The sequence below is a fragment of the Martes martes genome (genome assembly GCF_963455335.1).
Source record: "Martes martes genome assembly, chromosome: 12".
In the NCBI taxonomy this organism is placed as follows: Eukaryota; Metazoa; Chordata; class Mammalia; order Carnivora; family Mustelidae; genus Martes; species Martes martes.
This window is the reverse complement of record NC_137900.1, coordinates 86,571,170-86,595,441: the sequence shown is the minus strand read 5'-3', so window position 1 is coordinate 86,595,441 and position 24,272 is coordinate 86,571,170. Positions and strand designations below refer to the sequence as shown.

At 39.3% G+C, this 24,272-nt stretch overlaps 1 protein-coding gene across 5 annotated transcripts in view; it reads right to left on the bottom strand.

Moving 5' to 3' along the window:
• GAPVD1 (GTPase activating protein and VPS9 domains 1) overlaps positions 1 to 24,272 on the bottom strand; it is an 82,951-nt gene that overhangs the window by 11,648 nt on the left and 47,031 nt on the right. For 2 of the 5 annotated variants that reach the window (XM_080819544.1, XM_080819543.1), the window contains exons 7-17: positions 21,305 to 21,465; positions 18,346 to 18,475; positions 16,360 to 16,485; positions 14,174 to 14,347; positions 12,382 to 12,522; positions 11,166 to 11,300; positions 10,583 to 10,702; positions 5,503 to 5,580; positions 5,006 to 5,376; positions 3,629 to 3,716; positions 2,576 to 2,656 (exon numbers count right to left, since the gene is read on the bottom strand). In XM_080819544.1, the coding sequence (XP_080675670.1) occupies positions 2,576 to 2,656; positions 3,629 to 3,716; positions 5,006 to 5,376; positions 5,503 to 5,580; positions 10,583 to 10,702; positions 11,166 to 11,300; positions 12,382 to 12,522; positions 14,174 to 14,347; positions 16,360 to 16,485; positions 18,346 to 18,475; positions 21,305 to 21,465 (1,605 nt within the window). The remainder of the gene's footprint in view (positions 1 to 2,575; positions 2,657 to 3,628; positions 3,717 to 5,005; positions 5,377 to 5,502; positions 5,581 to 10,582; positions 10,703 to 11,165; positions 11,301 to 12,381; positions 12,523 to 14,173; positions 14,348 to 16,359; positions 16,486 to 18,345; positions 18,476 to 21,304; positions 21,466 to 24,272) is intronic. The other 3 variants (XM_080819545.1, XM_080819546.1, XM_080819547.1) reach the window with 3 other exon arrangements.

Below are 24,272 nucleotides of genomic sequence, written 5' to 3'. Positions count from 1 at the left end.
AAAATCAAGTTCTATGGTGAGGTAGATCTAGACCAAGCAGGTAACCACAAATGTCCACATTCTGGTAGAATCCCATTTTTCAGAAAGTCTAAAAACACATTAAAAAAAAAAAAATCACTAGATTGTGTGTGTGTGTGTGTGTGTGTGTTAATAGCAGCTAATAATAATAGCAGCTAACATTTACTGAGCACTTATTGAGCACTTACCACGTGCCAGGAACTGTGCTAAGCACCTCATATGAACAATCTCAATTAATCATCACAGTGACCCTACAGGGAGGTACTGTTACCACCTCCATTTATGGACGAGGAAAGCAAGTACAGAGAGATTCAGCAGTATGCTCATGGGCTCTTCTGTTTCCATGGGGAAAAAAAAATTTAGCACCCATGTCTCTGTAAAACTGCAGTAAACAGTAGAGAAAGAGGATTTCCAAACTAATTTAATCTTTCTGCCGTAATGGTATCAGAATGCATGAGAAGAAAATCCTAATAAAATCCGATCTTTAAAATGTAAACCAATAAAACTTTTCTATCATTAGAAAATCTTTCTTTGGACGGGAAGTACTTTTTTCTATTGGTTTTGAGTGCTGCTGAGCGTTCTGAAAAAGGAACAATAAAATTTGGCTAATCATAGGGAAAGCCATAACGTTGCTTATAACCTTTATTTCTAAGCCTTTAATAATTTTATCCCAGAAAAGTAATGAAAACAAAAACTGCTATATATACGAAGCTGTGAGCAATATTTTCATCATAAAAAAACTGGATATAATTCAAGTATCCAAAAGCAAGAAAACATTCACAATGTTATCAAATCATATGACAGGTTATTTGTGAGCCAATACAAATTATTAAAACCAACCACGTCTACTAGAAACTGGAGAGGGTTTATGAACTAACATTTAGTAAAAGAAGAATATAAAATTACACAATACTCTGATTCAATCATGAAAAAGCCATGTACTGATATGGAAAGATTGGGAAAGAACATGAAAAAAAGGATAGTTAGGGTGACTGCATTATGGTCAGACTGTTAAGAAATTTCCTTTCATATCACTTAAAAGTTGATTTAATGATAATCTTCAACACGTCATTAATTAGGACTGGGCAGAAATTTCTGCACTAATAGGGAAGCTAAATTGCCTGAATCAAACACAAAGAAAATGAAATAAAGACCTTATGAAAAAACTCTCCTTGGCTCCTAGATTAGTGACGAAGAACCAAGAAAAACGTTTGCCCAAAGACACAAGCAAAAAATTAATTTATAACTTCCCCAGTTATTAATTTAACATTTAAAAAACACGAGATTTCCTTAAGAGTATTTCACTCCATAAACACTGGTAAACTCATAAACACTAAGAATGTGGTATATGTTTCCAACTCTTCTCAATCAGACCGTAGGCTCCTGACGAATAGGGGTCATGTGATTTGACTGAATAACCACAACACTTAGCACAGTGCCTGGCATGAGTCAGATGTTCAACAAGTATTTGCTGACTGAGTAAGATAGGCTTGACCGCTCTCAGCAGGGAACACTGGCCTGGACACAGCTCCTGCTCCTCAAAACCCTTCATTCCAGGAGAGTCACGGCACCAGACAAAGCAGGGATATATGCTAGAGACCAAGGAAATATATCCAAATACTTGCAACCAGATACCAGAATAACATGCATTAAAATGGGATTCTACCTGTACTACGCTGAGCTATTTGAGGAGGATGTTCTTTGGAAACCTATACCATTTTTTAATAAAAATACTCATTTTAATGTAGTAGGATAACATAGTTGAAAATCAAGATAAGAAAAAAAGAGGTGAGAATTAATTTCCAGTCTAGATGCTCTACAGCCATCGGAAACAGTACAAAGCTATCCAACTCAAGGTGGGGTCACTAACACTACTTCTCAGACTCATTCCTATAAGGATGTTCATTCATAATGTGCCAAACAGAAGCCGCAAAAACACAAATGCTGAGTAAGGTAAGAACCCAATCCCTAGTTGTGTTCTCCTTGGGTCAGATAGCAATGTTAAAATGATTCAAGCCGTAAAAAATTAGTGAAGTATATAAATTTATGATACTGTTTGAACACTTTATCACAAAAAAAGGAAATGATTAGGTAGAACGGAATTTCACTGTGATCCTGAATAATCAAGAACTACAGAAGGGAATAAATTTAGAATTCTATGATCAATGTGAGAGAAAGCTATCTGACCAATGATCCAAAGATGGGGCATGCATCGCACTAAAACCATCACCACACTTCCCTAAGAGGCCCCGTGTGGCATGGTCCCACTGGGACGTCGAGCTGTCGGGTGTGCCTAGAGGCTCAGCAGCGGGGGCCTCATCAGAAACAGAAGTTATGATAATGAGGATGAGGATGGCGGTGGCAGTCTGCAGGAAGAGCACACGGAGGTTCCCTGCGGCCACCACCGGGAAGCCACAGAGCTATGAAGAACACACTCCCCACTGCACACACACAGACACACTCTTCTAAAAAGGCAGCGCTTACGGCGCCCAAGAAACAGTGCTATGAAATATGTGCTCTGGGAATGAAGGAGCCAGGAAGTCCACGGTCTACAAACCTGTGAGTGTTGAGAATCTGTCAGGCCCCACATCATCTTTGTCTTTTTCTTGTTTTTCTTTCTTTCTAAATGGTATAGGAGCTGGAAATTAAATAAAGTCAGTAGTGTGACACATAACATACTGCACTACTCGGAAGACAGCAGTCATTTTGGAGTACTAACTGGTGTGCCAGCATTTCTAAGTGAAAGGAAGGTGAAAAGTTTAAAAGCTAAGAAATCCTGAGTGTCAACGGATAACCATTCTTAAAACAGCACTGAAGGTTCTTAAAGAAGCTCTCAGGATCTGCTCTGGGGTCACCGGCCACAGGAAGGATGATTTAATTCGAACCTGTTGGGACTCAGTCAAAACCACTGCCTCTTCACCTCTGCTGGAAAACACCACATTCAAAGCTCCGAGCCTCAATCTCTCCTCAAGGGAGCTTGAGTGCAGCTGAAAGCAGTGCCCCTCAGCTCCCAAGCGCCGCGGTGCCGAGAAGAGGCCTTCGGGAGAAGTCCCCAGCCTCGCTCCTAGATGATCTCTCCTTGCAGTTAGAGATGCTTTTGCCAACTCAAATCTCAGTATCTACTGCTACAATGCCAGACTATTCACCACCCACCCCCCCAAAAAAGCGCAAACAATTTTATACAACTGCCTTCCAAAATAAACACTCACTAATATTCAAGATATAAACATTCTCAATGAACATAAAAAGTTAAGTTTACTCCAGGAATGTAAAGGATGAATTTTCAATGTTTAATTACCAATAGCATCTCTTTTTCCTGCAGTAATTATTAGCAATACATATGTTAAAAGTCCTACGTTTACTCTTAATGGCATATGATATTTAAACAACCATGACCTGCCTGATTTCCATTTATTAAGCCACTACAACTTCCTGCAAAGAACAAGAACTATCATTTTCAAAGGTCTGCCTTTAGCATTCACCTGAGTGAAATGGCTACAAACTCAGGCCCAGCAAACCTCACAGATGAGGTGACATGCTGGCTCTCCGGAAGAGATTTGGGGGCTTTGCTTCTCGTTGCTAATATAACTCTAATATTTTATAAAATTACCTTTAGGCATGGCAGAAACAAAACGTTTTCTCCACCAAGGTCTGTTTCTGTCTGATTTCTCATCATCGCTATCTTTGCGTTCTTCAGTCTGTAGAAAAAGTTTGATGCTTTATTTGGAGTTGGACAGCAGGATAAATTACTAGGGAAAGGATTTCAGTTTGTCTGTGAAAATCAAAAACCACTCTTGTTTGTCTTAAAAGAAAAAACTGTTCTTATTGCTGTACGGGAAACTTCTGAAACATGGAAATATACCTTTTAGGCACCAGACTGTGATATGCTTGAGGGTAGGTAGTATCACATTAAACCAAATCACAAGTAAACCAAAACCTAAACACAGAGCCTAGCACAGAGTAGGCACTCAATAAACACTTCTGAAAAGAGTAAGCACAATGCACATGAAGTCTAGAGGGGTAGCAGAGATGAGACAGTAGTAGTAATAACAAAACTGAGTATGGACTGTGTGCCAAATACCGAATGCTGAGGAAACATGTTATTTCATTTAGACCTCACAGTTCCACAGCCTGCCTGTCACAGAGCTGGGACTCAAACCCAGATGCAGACAACTTCACAGTTCATGTTTTGATCTCCAATTAGAGTGAGTTATTAAAATCACATGTCAGGGGCGCCTGGGTGGCTCAGTTGGTTAAGTGTCTGCCTTCGGCACAAGTCATGACCCCAGGTCCTGGGATCAAGTCCCATATCGGGCTCCCTGCTCAGTGGAGAGCCTCCTTATCCCTCTCGCTCTGCCTGCCGTTCTGCCTACTTGTGCTCTCTGTCGAATAAATAAATAAAATCTTAAAAAAAAAAAAAAAATCAAGGATGCCTGGTGGCTCAGTGGGTTGGGCCTCTGCGTTCGGCTCAGGTCATGATCTCAGGGTCCTGGGATTGAGCCCCACGTCAGGCTCTCTGCTTGGTGGGGAGCCTGCTTCCCCCTCTCTCTGCCTGCCTGCCTCTCTGACTACTTGTGATCTCTGTCAAATAAATAAAGAAAATCTTAAAAAAAAAAATCGCATGTCAAAGAGCTGAGACTATAGTTCCTTTACTAGCCTATCAAGTGACCTCAGACAAATCATTTAATTTCTCATCTTGGAAACTGTGAGGTTTAAATGAAATTAGATACAAAATTGCTTGGAGAAAAGTTCAAAGTGTCGTAAAAATGCAAAATACATAACAAAACTAAAATAGTATAGGTTTCCCATGGGTTACCGTTGGGGACAAACTAGACTGACAGATCATCTTTAATCATGACTGCTGTCCATCCTTACTCTGAGATTTATATATACCGTGTTAATCTAACATATCAAGAGAACCTGGCAGATAGAACATTAAAGCTGACCACAACCAGCAAAGTTCTTCTAGATGGCCTGTGTCTCGTACCTCTCCTCTTGAGGAGTCCTTACTCGGGGATGAAGATGATGAGTGAGGTGCAGCCACCAAAGAAGTAGCACCAATGGCTGCGGCTGGAGGGAGTTCTCGCTCTTCATTCCCTGGACGACGGTTCCAGCTGGGGTCACTCATGGGTCGCCGGACAGACGATACTATATCAGAGCTCCTGCTGCGAACTAATCTCTCAGGGTAAGAATGCCTTTGCTTGAATGCCTCCATTTCAGCTGGAGTTAACATATGGGAACCAAAGTTTGGCAACCTGGCCTCATTTCCTCCCACAGCTCCTTCCAGGATTGGGGGATCTGGTGGTGGATGCGACGGCCTGGCGTAATGAACCTTTGGCCTTACCACCGCAGAAGCCCCTAGAACACAGGGGGAAAAGAAGTTTGCAACTGAGATACAACTGATTCAACAAAGGCATCAACAAAGGGTTTTGGTTCTGTTCTATCTGCCCAGGGTAAGTCAAAAAGCTCATTTGACTAGTTTACCTTCATGTGAAGACAGCGGATCAAACATGGCAAGTACAGACTCGGACTGAGAAGGAGGAGAGGTCAGCTGGTGGGCGCCTAAAATAAACAGGCAAACTGTAAGACCAAATCAGAACTCATCACTCACTAAGAGTTTCTACACAGTGAAAAAGGTTCTAGCATTCTTCCAGTTTTCCTTTTCTTTTTTTTTAAGATTCATTATTTGAGAGAGAGTGCACACAGTGGGGAAGGGGGAGAGGGGGAGAGAGAGGGAGAGAATCCCTAGCAGACTCCATACCCAGTGCAAGCCCCATGCAGGGCCTGATCTCACAACCCCTGAGATCACAATGTGGGCTGAAATCAAGAGTCGGATGCTCAACTGAGTGACCCAGGAGCTCCCCTCAATTTTCCTTTTCTTTTCTTTTTTTTTTTTTTTTTTTTCCAATTTTCCTTTTCTGATCAACAGAACTTGAGGGGCATGTCAGAAAAAAAGAGAATCTAATAAATATCATATTCTGGTAACTTCAAATTCATGGTATGTTTTTACCTACATACATGGATTTTAATGACACTTAAGTGGTCTAGAATTGCATGTTAATCAGTTTTAATGGCCAAATTGTATTATAGTTAATGCAAAGAGCAGAGACAAAATGTGTAGACCATCAAAATTTTCAGAATGTCACAACTGCCCTGAGGCTCACTTTCTTTCCACCTATAAAAATAAGGACAAATAATAATAATAATAATAATAATAAGGGCAGGGGTGCCTGGGTGGCTCAGTCAATGAAGCGTCTGCCTTTGACTCAGGTCATGATCCCCGGGTCCTAGGATTGAGCCCCGAGTCAAAACTGCTTCGCCCTCTTGTCACTCCCCCTGCTTGTGCTCTCTCTTTCTCACTCTCAAATAAACAAAATCTTTAATAATAATAATAATAATGGCAATATTACCTAGAAGGAGTATATGTGCTCGCTTCGGCAGCACATATACCTAGAAGGAGTATCAATAAAAAGTTGTAGAATTTGAAATTTTTTTTTTTTTAAGGTTTTATTTATTTATTTGACAGAGATCACAAGTAGGCAGAGAGGCAGGTAGAGAGAGAGAGGAGGAAGCAGGCTCCCTGCTGAACAGAGAACCTGATGCGGGGCTCGATCCCAGAACCCTGTGATCATGACCTAAGCCGAAGGCAGAGGCTTTAACCCACTGAGCCACCCAGGCGCCTCGAATTTGAAATTCTTATACTGCTCTAGGCAAATGAAGTTTATAAAAGTACTCCTAACAAAAATGAGTAATACTAAAAAAAAAAAAAAAAAAAAAAGAGTAATACTATACTACACCATAAAACAGACTTGAACTACTCTCAGCTATGGAGTAAAAATGACTCCTCTAAGCATATGTCTACACAAATAAAATCAGAAATATTAAAACAGGTAAGTATGCAGAGGATAAAACTTTCAGATATATAAAAGAAACTGTTCCTCTAGGGGTTCCCGGGGGGTTCAGTCCAACTCTTGATTTCAGCTCAGGTCATGATTTCAGGGTTGTGAGACTGAGCCCCACTTAAGATTCTCTCTCTCCCTTTGCCCCTCCCACCTCACCCCCAGCCCACACCCGCCATCAAGGGTACTCTCTCTCTTAAAAAAAAAGAAAGTGTTACTCTAAACTTTTTGAGTCTGAACTCTTTAATGCTAGTGAATGGCAGTTCTTTGATTTTATGCTTTTTGATTTTTCTTTTGTTCTATGTATTTACCTTCCTCTATTCAAATTATAAAAATAGTACATTATTATGAAAGATAGCTTAGAATATCAGTTTCAAAATTTTGGTCTTAAGACATTTTTATATTCTTAAAAATTATTGCCCTGAAGGGCCTATACATGTTGGTTATATCTACCAATACTTACCATGTTAAAACTGAAAACTAATATGTATTTACATATTAATTCATTTAAATACATCTGTTAAATGGTAATACAAATAACCCTTTTATTTTTTTTTTTTTTTTTAAAGATTTTATTTATTTATTTGACAGAGAGAGATCACAAGTAGGCAGAGAGGCAGGCAGAGAGAGAGAGGAAGCAGGCTTCCCGCCGAGCAGAGAGCCCGATGTGGGGCTCGATCCCAGGACCCTGGGATCACGACCTGAGCTGAAGGCAGAGGCTTTAACCCACTGAGCCACCCAGGCGCCCCAAATAACCCTTTTAAATGAAAAAAAAGACTATTTTTCAAAATAAAAAAATAACAAGTAGAGTGACACTGTTTTAAATTTTTACAAATTCCTTCAATGAACAGAACTGGATTCTCATATGAGCTTCTGCTTTTAATCTGTTGCAATACGTATTTTGATTGAAGTATATAAAGCTGGCCTTACACAGATATGTAGTTAGAAAAGGGAAGATATTTTAATAGCCTTCTCAGATAACCGTGCACATTCTTCTATGATACGACACCAAATCTTGATTAGTAGTTTTTAAAGGTTAGCTACAATTAGGAATCGGAAACCAAATCAATGAACTTTTACTCTGTTACATTAAAATTAATTGGTCTGTCTTCTACTTTAAATGATTTCTATAACATCATGCATTGATCACCTGGAAAATACTGATTCAATTAGATACGTAGATCTTCACATGTTGACATACTTCAATTTATAATATCAAAAAATTACATTCTCATCAGAAAAGTCTTTAAATATCAGTAAGCTGTCAAGCTCATGAAGGTGGATACAAATTTTCTGCAATTGTCATTTTTATCTGAAAGCCTGAATCTTTATCACTGGCAACAAACTCTGCCAGTTGTTTTCCTTGAAGTGATAGGCTCCCTTGTTAATTTTCAAGAAATGCCTGCCAAATACCCAAATACGAGTAACTACAGTTTGTCAGTCCTTCTTTCAAGTAAAAATGGTGTGTCATGAAAGACAAACAAGAGAAGAAACAGCTAGTTAAGCTCACAGCTCCGATAAGCATCTAAGTGTTTTTCCTTGAGATACTTCGCATTTCAGACTGCAGCAGAAATGCATTAGGAGGGGGCCCCTGGGTGGCTCAGTGGGTTAAAGCCTCTGCCTTCAGCTCGCGTCATGATCCCAGGGTCCTGGGATCGAGCCCCCCATTGGGCTCTCTGCTCAGCAAGGAGCCTGCTCTCCCCTCTCTCTGCCTACTTGTGTTCTCTGTCTGTCAAATAAATAAAAACAAAATCTAAAAAAAAAAAAGAAAGAAAGAAAGAAATGCATTAGGACTATTTCCTATTTCTCCAGAATTTTAAACAGATGTGTACTCAGGGTTCATATGTGATTAAATAATTTTTATTGCTTCATGAAAGATACTCATATGTAAAACTTTCTTTTTTAACTGGGAGAGAATATAGTGACTGCTCACTCTGCTTCATGCTCAGGCCTGCCCTAGCAAATCTACCCACCTCTGCTTGTGCCCCATCAGTGCAAATGTCAATACAATGAAAAGGACAATAATAACCTTTTACTACTATGAAAATAGTTTTGTGGGGCGCATGGGTGGCTCAGTGGGTTAAAGCCTTTGCCTTCCGCTCAGGTCATCATCTCAGGGTCCTGGGATCGAGCCCCATGTCAGGCTCTCTGCTCAGCAGGGAGCCTGCTTCCCCCACCCTCTGCCTCTCTGCCTACTTGTGATCTCTCTCTCTCTCTCTGTGTCAAATAAATAAATAAAATCTGTAAAAAAAAATAGTTTTGACCTCATTACTCCTCACTTTCCAAAAGGGTCTTAAGGTTAGTAGTCCATGGAGACTGTAACTCTGAAAACTCCTTATTTAGAATAGTGGTTCTCAAATGGGGCTATTTTGTTCCCCAAGGGATCATTTGCCAGTATCTGGAGACACTTCTGGTTGTCACAACTGCAGGGGAAGAAGGAGGGTGCTATGCTCCTGGTAGAGGCCAGAGATGCCACTAAACAGCCTTAAGGCACTGAAAAGGTTTCCATAACAAAGAACCACCTGGTCGGAAATGTTAATACTGCTGAGGATGAGAAATCTTGGTTTAGAACAAAAACCATTTTTCAGGGGCCCCTGGGTGGCTCAGTGGGTTAAAGCCTCTGGGTTAAAGCGGGGAGCCTGCTTCACTCTCTGTCTGCCTCTCTGCCTACTTGTGATCTCTGTCTGTCAAATAAATAAATAAAATCCTTAAAAAACAAAACAAAACAAAGCAAAACAAAACCAAACCCATTTTTTATGAGAAAGAAAAAGTATCTAAAGCCCAGCACATAAAACCACTGCCAGCATTCTGATATTTCTTTCCTGTGCTTTCTCTATGACAGGTCTTTTATTTATTTTTTAATTTTTTAAAAAGATTTTATTTATTCATTTGATAGACACAGTGAGAGAAGGAATACAAGCAGGAGGAGTGGGAAACAGGGAGAAGCAGGCTTCCCGCTAAGCAGAGAGCCTGACGTGGGGCTCCATCCCAGGACCCTGGGATCAAGACCTGAGTCGAAGGCAGACACTTAGCAACTGAGCCACCAGGCACCCCTGATAGGTTTTTCAGTGTTTTATTATATTACATATGAAATTCTTCAATGATAAATTTCCCAAGAGATACTATGTTCTAGCATTTCTAGAGTTTTAAGTTATTTCATATGCTTTAAAGGATTTTAAAAAAAATCCACAAAACAAAAACAAAACAGCCACATAAATTATAAGTGGGTACATCAAAATTCACTCAGCAATTTTATTTTTCAATCCTTAGGTTGTTTCTCATTTTCTGCCAATAGGGACACTATGAAGAACATCAATGTAAATGCTACAAAGAACATAAGTAAGACCTTTTGCATACACGGAACTGTTTCCTGATGACTGATTCCTAAAGTAGGCTAACTGAACCAAATTTAGTTTGTGAATTTCCTTTCTCTTAGGGCCTGAACTCATGACCCTGAGATCAAGACCTGAGCTGAGACCAAGAGTTGGATGCTTAACCAACTAAGCCACCAGGCACCCCTGGTTTATGAATTTTCAAGGCCTTACATATGCACTGCCAAATTACACCCCAAAGTGCTCTACCAACTGATATTATCACCAGCAAAATTGTAAGACTGCCAGTTTGAATGTGATCATTTTTAAGTCGTTCTCCCTTCCCCTTCTTACCATGAGTTACTTCATCCATGTCTGGACTAGTGACAGAATCTTTACCCCCAAAATCTGAGCTGCACTCGGATCTCAGGTCTTCAATCTTATTGGGAATATCCTCAGAGGTTGCACTTATGCCTTTAAATAAATAAATAAAGTAAAAAATAAACAGCAAGAAGAACAAAATAACCACACGAAAAGTATATGAAGTTTGGAGAAATGTAAATATTCTCAAAATTTTTATGTCCCAGTGCTATATGTGCAAGATGTTTGGTATCAGATCTTTTATTGTACAACTGCCTACATACGCTTACCTTGATTTGTACAACACAATCACAAGTATCATGTGGTATCTAAATACAGTAGCAGAGGCCACCAAGAACAGAATTAGGGAACACACACAGACTTTGCCAATTACTTCAACAGGCTCTATAAAGCCACACGTTAAGTTCTCAGAGATTTAAGATTCCATGGAAATAATTTTGTTTCCTGGAAATTCCTCAACTCTTAAATAAAACATATCTCTTTGTTATTGATTTTATAAATGGAGAGGTGGGAACACACCTTGCAATCCTTATTCCTTAAAACAAGACAGACATACCCGACACAACACTGAGGCCTGGTGTGCTGGGGCGGGAACTGACCTCCCTGACATCTGTATCATCAGACGTGCTACCTAGTCCAGAGCAGCTCTCCAGCTCTTGTAGACGCTCCTCCTGCTTTAGATCCGGGGCCTCTAAACAGAAGACATAAGGTGCCACATTAGTGATTCTGTTAGCACGCCACAGTTTCAGCTTGTGACCCACATGAGGGAAGCTACCAGAATGTGAATGAAATCATTGTAAACAGATTTCTAAGTCTGGGCCAGTTAGCAAAGTTGGTTAGATAGAGTGTTAAAGAAGCTGAGGTTGTGATTTTCATTCCAGTATAGGCCAGTTGTTGTGCAAAGGTGAAGATTCTGCCTGTAGATCACTAATCTCATAAAATGTGCTATTGGTTAAGAAGTAAACTCAGTAAGAGAATACAAAATAGCTTAACATTAAACCAAACATTTTCTAAAAAATAACTTCTATGGGCACTCAATAGACAGTAAGCTAATCCTACTGTCTCCTTATGTAAAGGGCAGCATATCTGAGTCCATTAATACTATAAAACATATCAGAATCACTAGATTATTCTTGAGCCAAGTAAGTCAGAATGTTATTCAGACATACAGTTACTTAAATTTGCATTCTGGTAGTTGACATTTCATTGAAAGCAAAGTTTTATCTTCATAATCAGAATACAAAAAAAAGGAGAAATGTAACTTTTAAGAAAAGAGAAAGTACAAAACACTTTATATACATTTATAATAATCCTGTACAAAATAAATTCTCAAGACTCGAGAGTCTCAATTTCAGTACATTTCAAAAATATATTAGCTATCTTTTAAAGGGTCAAGTTCTCCCTGGGATGAATCTAGGCATGCTTACCAAGCATCCAACCGCTCAGGGTTCAAGTTGTACTGCTATTCCTATTTTGTGATGAGTTAGTGGGAGATACTGAACTGAGTGTCCCACAGAGAACTCTGGTGAGTTGCTACCAAATACTTAAAAATAACTGAACACACAGTCAAAAAGCACCTGCCATCTTAGCCTATGCCATCCAACACTGCATTTTTTCCTTGATGGGCAGAAAATGCCCTAACTGTCCACCTGAAATTCTTAGTAAGATGGTTGTGTCACACTTGACAAAAATGTACATGGTACAGAAATTAAGATACCTTATATTTAAAACTTCTGTGCAAATCAAAAAGCAAACAATGATGGCATACTAACCTGAATCACTTGGCAATACCTCTACACTCCAAGCTTCGCTTGTTGTCTCTGATATGGTAGAACCAGTGCAGGGGTCAAGAAGCACTGACCCTGAACCTGGCAGGCACAGTAAACTGCCTAACATGTTCTCTGCTGCTGCACCTGTATAACCAGTGGGGAGCAAAGGGTTAACGAGGATCCTGATGGAAAGAGCAGTGATAATGGAGAAGGGCCAAACACTAAACTAAGGTCATCTCTACTCTATCCACCAGAAGGAAGCCAAAGTAAGTGTAATTTCAATCAATAGCACCACTAAAAACAAATTTCCCACTTTGGTCACAATGGCACAAGCTCCTTTTTCTCAGTTTCCTCCTGTTCATCTTGGACTCTCCATAGAGAAAACATCCATCATTAGGGTCAAGTCATTTCAACTAGCTTTCATCTGGGTTTTGTAGTACATTTTTACATGTGTCCCTAAATACCTAAACTGTATAGTCCTCACAGGGATTAAAAACACTCAAATGGAGATAGTTAACCACAGAAAGTTATACTGGCCAAATATGTTTTCTTCTGGCACATTAGCCACATATTTAGAGCAATAAAATATATTTGCAGGAAAATACACATCTCTGTAGCACGCATTCAACTGCAAATACAGCTCATTGCTCAAACAGCTTTCTGCCAGGAAATATACTACTTTGGCCCCTGAAACAAAGAAATGCAAAACCAATGAAGAAATCTGTTTACACTACTTATAAAGACAAATAGAAAGGATTAAACATGATTATACACCCGTGTTAGAAATACTCAAGTTCAGGATGCTCCGCGACGTCTGATTATGCTTAACAAAAGAACAATTCTACTGTAGTGCATAGGAAACTTTTGGCAAAAGATTACTGGTGAAAGTTACCGTTTAAAGATTTGTCATAAAATAATTACAAATAAAATAACGTCTGGAACTTGCCTAAACATAACAGGGGGATAGGGTAAAAGGGTAATGGGAAAAGAGATGAGATAAAACCGGCCACGTGTATATGTGTGCTAGTTGAAGCTGAATGACGGGTACACAGAGTTCAATCTTCTCTCTTGGATTTGACTGAAATGTTCCATGATTTAAAGTGAAAATGAACATGCTGCTTATAGGACTGTATGAAATCTTTCAGAACTTACAGAACAGCAATATCCTAAAGAGGGTGAGTTTTAAAGTATGTAAATTGAACCTCAATACACTTGACATTGAAAAAAAAAAAAAAAAGAAAGAAAAAACTATAGTCACTCTTTTGGAACTGAATTAATCCTTCCAAAAGAAAATTCTTTTCTTTTTTTCTTTTCTTTTTTTTTTTTTAAAGTAAGCTCTGTGACCAACACAGGCCTTCAACTCACAACCCTGAGATCAAGAGCCACGTGTTCTACCGACTGAGCCAGCCAGGTGCCCTACTAAATTCAATTTTTAGAGAATCTCAGTACTATATTATTCTGAAAGACTTTATGGCTATAGTCCTAAAGAATTTTCATCTTCAGGTAAGGTGTTTAGTCTCAAATAGAATATCGTAAGAATGTATACTATGCCCTGAAAACAAGAAGCTAATTCAGAACTGTTTTTTCTTTTTTGGCAGGGAAGGGGGAGTTAAATGCAGGTAGGGAAAAACACTACCTATATTTAGGTAAAGAAAGAAAGGCACAAGTGCCTTGTTACATACAGTTATCTCAGCTTCCCAGTCTGTCTGTCAGAGGCTGAAGTCCCTGCCCATGAAGGGTAGGTGGATATGAATAACTAAACAGCAATCTTCCAGAGAAATTAAACAGCAGTTACCTGCAATTTCTTGTAAGCGATCTTCATCAATGTTGGGGTCAAAATCACTTCCCAAGACATCTGTACTCCAGGTCTCACTCACTGTTTCTGATATATCTCTGTCATCTGTCAGTCCCATCATGTCCCGTATTTCAAACTTCCTCAGCTTATCATCAAGATTATCTTGTGTTGTAGCTATCAAAAACAAAATTACGCACTTTAAAAATGGCAACACAGCTATTTTTTTTTTAAATCAACTTTAAAGATACATATTTTCTCATCAACACTGAGCGTGCAATCATACCAAGGCTCTGAATTATCTCCCTACAGATGTACTATTTCCCTCTCTGAACAAAGCTCAGCATATGGACCCCCATTTCTGATAGATTAAGTGGGGCAACCTCTGCAGTGTGATTCTGATAAAAAAAACTGGGATATATTTTCCTCTCCATGTATTTGCACAGGCTTTGCTACTTGCTTTGGCCAAAAGAGTAAAGAAGTGTGTCAGTTCCAAGGCTAGACCTCAAAAGACCCTTATAAACTTCTGCCCTCTTTTTCACCCTTGGTTCTGCCATGAGAACAAGCTTAAGCTAGCCCGCTGGTGGATGAAGGACCACATGGAACAAAGCAAAGGTCATCCTAGAGCAGCCACCTCCTCACTGAACAACTGTCCCCCAGCTAAGATTGGCAGAGCTCCCTTCCCAAGCACCGGTGACTATAGATACATGAGTCAGTCCAGTCGAAATCAGAACCACCCAGGTGACCCACAGACTTGAGAGCACAAATAAATGTTTGTTCTTTTAAGTCACTAAGTTTTGAGGTGGTTTGTTACATAGCAATTACTCTGACAATAAGGAACTGATAGAAAAATATTTTTTTCATTTGCCTTGAATACATTCCCCTGATACTAGAGTTTTCTCTCTTCCCTTGACTAATGAGTAAAACAGTCTGTAATTTGTCTCAATTTATTAACCTCGTGTTCACAAAATGTAGACACCAACCATCACCTAGAGGGCTTGTTAAGTGATATTCTTTCAACTTCTGTCTTAAGCTATGATTTTAGGTTTCTCTCTTATTTGCATAAAATTTAATCCTAACTGTTATGACAAACTAGTCCAGTAAAATATACTACTACTTTTATTCAAGCCACACATATCCCAACTGGCAATGCTCTTTCCTTTCTGAAAATGAACTGCACAAGGATTCCTAGAAATGAGACATGGGAAATGGCTTTCAGTATCCCAGGTTATTTTTATGTGCACCCAGGTCTCAGAATATTGCCTCTGACCCAGCTGATCTGCAATCTGCCATCAACACTCCCTTGAAGGCCACCAGTGATCTTTAAATCAACAAATCCAAAGAACTTTTTCAAATTCATCTTCCTAAAGCACAACAGGGATCCATCTACTTTTCAGTCCTTACCCCACACGTCATTCCCCTACTTGGCAGTTCCTGAGTTAAGTACTATGGTTTCCCACTTCGCTGACCTGCTTGTACTATTCTATTCCTTCACCTAGAATGCCCCATCTTTAGTTTCTGCCAATGCAATGCGAGCCGGGCTTTAAGGCTAGCATTTTCTTCCACTAAGTTTTTTCCTACACTTCTAACCACCTGTATCTCCCACTCAGAATCGCCAAGGCCCTTTTATAACACTTTCGTCCATTTGTATACCATCCTCTCCCTATTCCAAGTGCCTTTAACACCAAGTATTTATCTTTGTATCCCTTAAAATTTCAGTATTACAGAACTGAAATGCCAAATATTATAGAATTCAAGTAATTCATTTTAATTATTCTATGTAATTTAAGCCTAAAATAATTCATTTACCAACTAAATTTTTTTTTTAAAGATTTTATTTATTTATTTGACAGAGAGATCACAAGTAGGCAGAGAGGCAGGCAGAAAAAGAGGGAGAAGCAGGCTTCCTGCTGAGCAGAGAGCCCGATGTGGGGCTCGATCCCAGGACCCTGGGATCATCACCTGAGCCAAAGGCAGAGGCTTATTAACCCACTGAGCCACCCAGGCGCCCCCCAACTAAACATTTTTAACTGAAAGAATTATGAATAAATGCAAGTTTTCTGGTCGTTATATAAACAACCTACATTTATTCTTTTACTGAACACAGCCAACCTACGTGGAAACACAGTTTATCCTGCAGCCAGGCATATTCTTTGCTACTTGAACAAATGTGTTCAACTTCACTTTACCTTGTTCATGCTCTAATAGCTGGAGAGCTTCAACTCCATTACTCCCAGAAGGTCCTGCTCCAAGTTCTGATACAGACTCTCCTTCCAGGTCTAGAGAGGACACTGAATTAGAGCGATTTGATGGACCTAGAGAAATGTTTATACTGTGAGTATGCTTTTTAAAAGTCATAAGCCACCATGCAACTTTTCATGCCTTGGTAACAGCCTGAAAACTGATTAAGGTGCATTTACTTATTTCTATGTATGTATTTATTTTAGAGAGAGAAAGTATGCGAGCATGGGGCACAGGGAGAAGCAGAGGGAGAGAGAGAAAATCTCAAGCAGACTCCCCACTGAGCACGGAGCCAGATGTGGGGCTCGATACCACAACCCCGCGATCATAACCTCAGCTGAGATCAAGAGCCAGATGCTTAACCAATTGAGCCACCAAGGTGCCCCAAGGTGCTTTTATTCATGTATTCATTTTTACTAGGATGCTTTTTAATATTTTTTATTTATTGTGGGGGAGGGGCAGAGAAAAGGGGGAAGAGAATCTCAAGAAGGCTCCAAGCCCAGCATAGAGGCTAATGTGGGGCACAATCTAACGACCCTGAGATCATGACCTGAGTCATAATCAAGAGTGGGATGCTTAACCAACTGAGCCACCCAGGTGTCCCAGGGTGCTTTTAATACTGCATCTGTACCTTAAAAATACACATGCCCTTTAAGCCAGCAATTGTGCTTCTAGGAATTTATCCTAGGAAACAACTCAAAAATTCACCTAACATTGCTTGTTGAAGGGCTTTTTATAATGCTTGGAAAGTAAAAACCATCTATATGTTTAATCATACAAGAAAGTTTAAATAAATTATGCCCACTTGAAGTTAAAGAAAAAAACCATTAAGAACCTAAGTTATTTAAGAAAGGGAAGTGTCACCGCTAGACTGTTAAAAAAGGGTTACAAAACAACATAAACCTACTCTTGCTATAAATAAACCAAAATGCTGCTATTAATAGAATGGTACAGGCGCCTGGGTGATTCAGTCAGTTAAGCATCCAACTCTTTTTCTTTTTTTTTAAAGATTTTATTTATTTGACAGACAGAGATCACGAGTAGGCAGAGAGGCAGGCAGAGAGAGAGAGGGAAGCAGGCTCCCTGCTGAGCAGAGAGCCCAATGTGGGGCTCGATCCCAGGACCCTGAGATCATGACCCGAGCCGAAAGCAGAGGATTTAGCCCACTGAGCCACCCAGGCGCCCCAAGCATCCAACTCTTGATCTCAGCTCAGGTCGTGATCCCAGGGTCATAAGTTCAAGCCCCCAAAAAATAGAATGGTGAAATTATAATGATTCAAGTTCTTTTCTGCATTTTCTAGAATGAATGTACATTACTTCTGTTCTAAAAAGTCAGAGAAAAAGGAAAAATTATATTTTGCTTAAAATGACAGCAAACTCAAGTTTCTTCATTAAAAAAGTTTGTCCTCATACAGGAAATGACAAATTCTCACTACAAAATCTACAGTTTTAATTTTCTAATGTTATTCTCATTTCCACTGTATCCTCCTGCTTCGTAAAGATGTGTGTGTGAATAAAGAAATACAGAACATTAAAGGTATACACAACATCCTAAAATACTAGTGAGTCCATTTCTCCCATTTAGACATGCACTCTATCCCTCTAAAGGAGCTTCATAAGCTTTGGGATACATTAATTAATACTAGAGAAACTTGGCATTATTCAAGTCTCAATAAAGACCTATATCTTCTCCATTTTATATGATCAAAGGTCTCTTGCAATCTTTTTCTTCTTAAATTTTTTTCTTGCAATCTTAGTTTATTCCAGAAACAATCCTTATAGCCAACTGTTCAAGATCATTAGAGGAAAACTTCATTACTCTCCTCAGGGAGAGGAACAGATGGTATAATTATAATTTATAAGGCTCCTTTAAAGATCACAAAACAAAGTATTACTTGAATCACATTAACTCTTTGAATGAAGTAACCCTTCACCTTCAGATATTCCTTCCAGATTATCACTGCAGAGGGAAAAGCGCAAGGTTTTATCAGGTTTACCGTGGAGTTTGTTTTCATCGACAGGGACATCTCCTTGTCCTCCATCCGAAAGTTGCATGTTTAGGACCTGAAAAATAAAATGCCATTGGTTTATCAGAGCTGAGAGGTTACTGATATGAAAACAGAACACAGCAAATGCACATTTAAGTTCTTCTTAATCTTAAATTTTCATTTTTAACAAAAAATCCATTCACAAGATTCTGATCAAGTTTTTAATTGTAGTTAACTGATCAAGCAGATCAATTAAAAAAAAAAAGTGAACCTACGCCCTTCCATCACCCGGTATCAGAGACTGAACAGGCAATCAGGTATCCGTGAGCAATGGGTAGGATTGTAAGAATCCAAAGGCTTTGGAATCAGCAGGCCGGTCCTTCCGGCTCTGCCATGTGCCAACTATGTAGTCTTGGGTAAGTGATTTAAGCTTCTTTATCTATAAGAGTCATGGTAACAGTATGCATACCATGGAGTTGTTGAGGATTAAATCTAAAAAGATGCACAGAAAGCATTCTTTCTGTGGCAAAATGACATTAAAATTGCAGTACATTTTTTCAAAAGTTGATAAGCTGATTTCACAGGAAGAAAACAGGAACAAAGTATCTTGTAGGCACCAGAATTCAATCAATCCAGTACGAACCTTGCCTCAATCACCATATATACACAGCCACAAAGTCCATACCAGGAGCTGAAGTGTGCCTTCACAGCCATCTCTAGCTTAGAGTGGATGGCCTTTTTACAAGGTTTCTACTTGTTAGATGACTTCCAAATAACAGAATTACTTTGTCACTCCACACAAGCCTCATAACTCAGCTGTAAACATGTATCTCCAACCTAATGAAGAACTGAGTGCTTTGCTGAAAGTCAAACAGCATGTTTTAAGCACACCTGGACCTCGAAATCACAGCCACGGGGATCCTAGGTTGTTGGCAGAATATGAAGAACAGTCTCCTCACTTAAGAAGAAGAAACCCAACACCCTGTAGGTGCTGTTTTGGCCCTGCATTTAAATGAGTAAATTAAAGGGTTTTTCAATGGCTCTATACCTTTATTCATGTGATGCTTTTATTTTTAAAGATTTTATTTATTTGACTGAGAGAGATCACAAGTAGGCAGAAAGGCAGGCAGAGTGAGAGAGAGAGGGAAGCAGGCTCCCTGCTGAGCAGAGAGCCCGATGCGGGACTCGATCCCAGGACCCTAAGATCACGACCTGAGCCGAAGGCAGCAGCTTAACCCACTGAGCCACCCAGGCGCCCCTCATGTGATGCTTTTAAAAAGCCATTTAAAAACAGAGTAATTTGGGGGTGTCTGGGTGCTTAGTGGGTTAAGTGTCTGACTCTTGATTTTGGCTCAGGTCATGATCTCAGGGCTCTGAGCTCGGCGATGGAGCCGCACGTACGGCTCTATGCTGGGTGTGGAGACAAATGCTTAAGATTCTCTTGCTCCTGGGACATCTGGGTGGCTCAGTCGGTTAAGCATCTACCTTTGTCTCAGGTCATGATCTCAGGGTGCTAAAATCGAGCCCCATGTCAGGCTTCCTGTTCAGCAGGAGTCTGCTTCTCCCTCTGCCTCTGCCTCTTCTCTCCACTACCCCCCGCTTGTGCTTTCTGTCTCTCAAATAAATAAAATCTTTTAAAAAAAGATTCTCTTTCTCTCCCTTTGCGCCTTCCCCTCCCCTCCCACTCAAACAAATAAATAAAAATAGAATTATTTTCCTATCTGCTTGAAATTAAATGCAGACGTAAAATTTTACATTTTGTATTTTTAAGATAACTTGGATCTTTAAACTCATAGTGAGCAATGTACAAAGAATATTCAGGAAAAAAATCTATCTGAAGGCCTAGAGAATGGTAAGATTAACAGCAAACAAAAGGCTCATACCACAAGGAAGAGACTTCCCTGCACAGGAATGCAGGCTGCTGCCTTCAGGACTGCCAGAGCTGAGAACCAGGGGAAGGTTAAGCGGGGAAGGTAAAACGCCACAGCTCCCTGAGATTACAGTTCCCCCACTGAGATTACAGCTCCCTGAGATTACAGCTCCCTGAGATTACAGCTCCCTAACTGAAATTCAGCAGTTGCTTTTCCTTGTCTAACATTCCCCATGTTTTAAGTTTATTACATTCTAGAGTTCCTAGAAAGTTGATTCTGACAGTTTTTGCCAGTTCATTTGTGTGTGTGTGTGTGTGTGTGTCTATGGACAGAGTTCTGGACTTGGACAGAACTCTTTCCTAAGGGTCATGCCACAGTTCCAAACACAGCTGTACCAACCACTATCATCACTTCATTGACCACTGTAACTAGTCCCCTTATCCCAGGTCATGAATAGGTTTTCTTGACTAATAAGCAGTCCCTGTTGAGTATAAAATGATGCTTCTTTTTGATTTCTTCATTCTTTTTGCCTCTGTTCCAAGCTCTTCTGTATACGAATATCTTAAAAGTGATGCCCACACCCCAAGTCCATTTCTTCAAAATATTTTCTTTTCTTAGTTTTCTTTTCAATTCTGTCTACCGTTTCTTTCTAACCGACCAAAAAACAGAGTATTTCTAAAGAATTTCTGGCTCTTTAAAGCAGGAACACCACTAGTATATCATCAGAAAGAAAAGAAACAAAAAAACATCTCCTACAGGTCAATGGAAAAGTCTTTTCAATTTCCATGCCACAATTTCCTCGCTTCCTGTCTCTTCAAGACTATGAGGAAAATTCCTTTCAGTGCAGCCCTAATCACCAATTATTGTGCTATCAATGCATTAATGTGAAAGGCCCCCAGAACTGTTCACAGGGAGTTTGGCATTAAATGCACTCACTGAAGCAAGAGACCATGAATTAGGGGAAGAAAAAAAAAAAAAGAACCTAATTCCTTAATATTGATGGCTCTAAGTTAAATGTAACAATACATTCATACCTCATTTTCTGACATCATCCCTGGAGTGAGCTGGGGACCTGTCCCTAAGGAAATGACCAACACCTCTTCTGGCTGTACTTCCTGGATGGTTTCTTGAGATGATCCTTCATGGTCCATATGTAAGTCCATTAGCACATTGGTGCGGCTTCTACTTCGAGTTGCTAATAAAAAAATTTTCAAATATAATTTAGAGAACAAGACAAGATGAAGAAAATGGTATAGTAAATACAAAAATGTATCTTCTAGGACATTTGCGCATGCACAAAAAAAGAGTGGAGAATATGAATTTTTAAAAAACCCTACATCTTCCCAGTTACTCTACTAATGAGTGACACAGATTCTCCTTCAAAGCTGATAGAAACATTAGTCTATGTGCACCTGACAGTGAGTGACACACAGATGAGCACACCTGCAGGAACAGCAAACACATCTCTCAGCTTAAGACTTGGGGTGACAAGAAGAGCACTACCTTATTTCTTATCAAGATACCATCAACTATTTCTCCTATGATTTAACTGCCACTGAACTCATAAGCGTCAGAAAATTTCCTATAGAAATCTGATAGCCATATAAAGTAATATATGCTAACTGGACAACCACTGACAAAATCAGAATCAATTTTTTACAACACGCTGATTTTCCTGAAATGTACTAATCTCTTTCCAAAAATGCAGAAAAAAAGACTTCCCTATGTTTGAATATTAAGTTTCCCTTCTGCTTTATAGAAACATTCTAAATTAATGAAAAATCTAATTATTTGGGGGAGCTCTTTTCTATAAGTAAACAAGTTTTTTTTTTTTCAAACAAGTTTTACCTGTAAGTAAAAACAAGTAATACTTTTTTTCTAAAATAACCATCCCACACACCTTACAAGAACTTTTGGATACTGAAAGATTTAGAGAGTTTGGCAATTTCTCTATGAGTTTAAGTCTTCTGTGGTAAGTTTCAAATTTCTTCCAGAGGGCAATAAAATTCAGTATAACCAGAATCCCAAATACAAATTCTACTTCGGTACAAAATAATCAAAAGTACAGACATAAAGCAAAACCACTATAAATAACAAATGTCTTTCAACTTCACTTTGAGTGAAAGCTGACCTACTTGTAGACAAATATAAAGAATTCTCTTGGGGTGCCCGGGGACTCAGTTGGTTGAGCTTCTGACTCTTGGTTTCTTGGTTTTGGCTCAGGTCATGATCTTAGGACTGTAGGATTAAGCCCCATGTCAAGCTCTGCACTCATCGGGGAGTCTGCTTGAGATTCTTTCCCTCTCCTCTCTGCCCTTCCCCACTGTGTGTGCATGCATTCTCTCTCTCTCTCTCTCTAATAAATCAATCTTAAAAAAATGAGAGGGAATATGAAGAGTCCCCTACACAATGCTGTAGATCTGTTCATCAATCGCTCTTACTTTCAAAATCCACAGCACAACTTCAATTTCTAAAAGCTGAACACAGGCTCCCTCCCACCTTTATTTGCTGACCCTCACTCACTGTCTTCTCCTGAACTGGGAACTTAAATTCCACTTCATGAATAACTACATGACTCTTAAGCAACAAACCTTATAATTTATAAAAATGCAAGTAACCAAAATCCATGTAGCAATTTACATAAAGCAAAAGCAACATGCACATGGAGCACATTTTCATATACTATTTTTTAAATGAAAGTTACATAAGAAGAGGAAGAACAGCCTATTACCCACCAAATGGGGTTACTAGAGTAATATGAGCAGTAAGATTGGTGGCTGAGGAATCCCAGGCAGTGATGGCTGCTAACTGTTGTCCTGGGTTGCGAAAGCATTAAACAGAAAGAAAATCAACCCTCTGAAATAATGGACACATTTTTTAAAAATATGAAATAAATTCAATGACCAGGTCATAGGACTATATGAACTAACAGTGGGCAAACAATTGAAATTTACTTTTCATTATACCCATACTTAATGATACTTCTAGATGACAAGAAATGAAAGAACTAACAAACAGGAGTGAATAATGGAGGGGAAAAAAATCTCTGATTTACCAAAAATCATTTAATTCTTCATGTTAAAAAAGTACAAACAATGGGTGCCTGGGTGGCTCAGTTGGTTAAGCAACTACCTTCGGCTCAGGTCATGATCTTGGGAGTCCCACATCAAGCTCCCTGCTCGGTGGGAAGTCTGTTTCTCCCTCTGACCTGTCCCCTTCCATGCTCTCTCTCATTCTCTCTCTCTCAAATAAATAATTTTTAAAAAAGAGAAAGTGCAAACAAGCTCTAACATTAAAAATAACTGTGTGTTGGGGCACCTGGGTGGCTAGTAGGTTAAATGCCCAACTCTTGATTTTGGTTCAGGTTATGATCTCAGGGTTGTAAAATAGAGCTCCATATCAGGCCCCACACTCAGCGGGGACTCTGCTTATCTCTCTCTCCCTCTACCTCCTGCCCTGTTCGTGTGCTCCCACTCCCTCTTCCTCTCTCTAAAATAAATTTTAAAACATTTTTTAAAAAATCACTGAGTGTCAAACTTCATCTTTTTCTATTTTTAATTCTGAAAACTGGTATTGTGGGATGATGAAAGCCAAAGACTTGAAGAACATGTTGCCATATTTTTGTTGATGGTATTATTCCATATTATGTTAAATGTAAGATGGATTAATTTTAAGAAACTGTCAATTCTTAACAAATCAGCTCACGGAAGCTTAAAAATGAAATCCCGTTCTTCAAAATGTGTAAAATAAAGTAACTATTCATGTTCACTAACTGGTGCTGAGCTCCTCATTTTCATTAAAAAATTGGCACTAAAACACTGTTCCCTTGGCTTAACCACTCTTTCTCTCCCTTTCTGGTCTATTTTGTCTAACTCCCACTCATCCTTCAAGAAAAAGTATAAGCTTCACTGTCTCCAGGATCTTCTCCTGACACCATCACCACCCAGCCAACATGGATGCCCCATAAACCTCCATGCATACTTATCCCCATCAAACACAGTA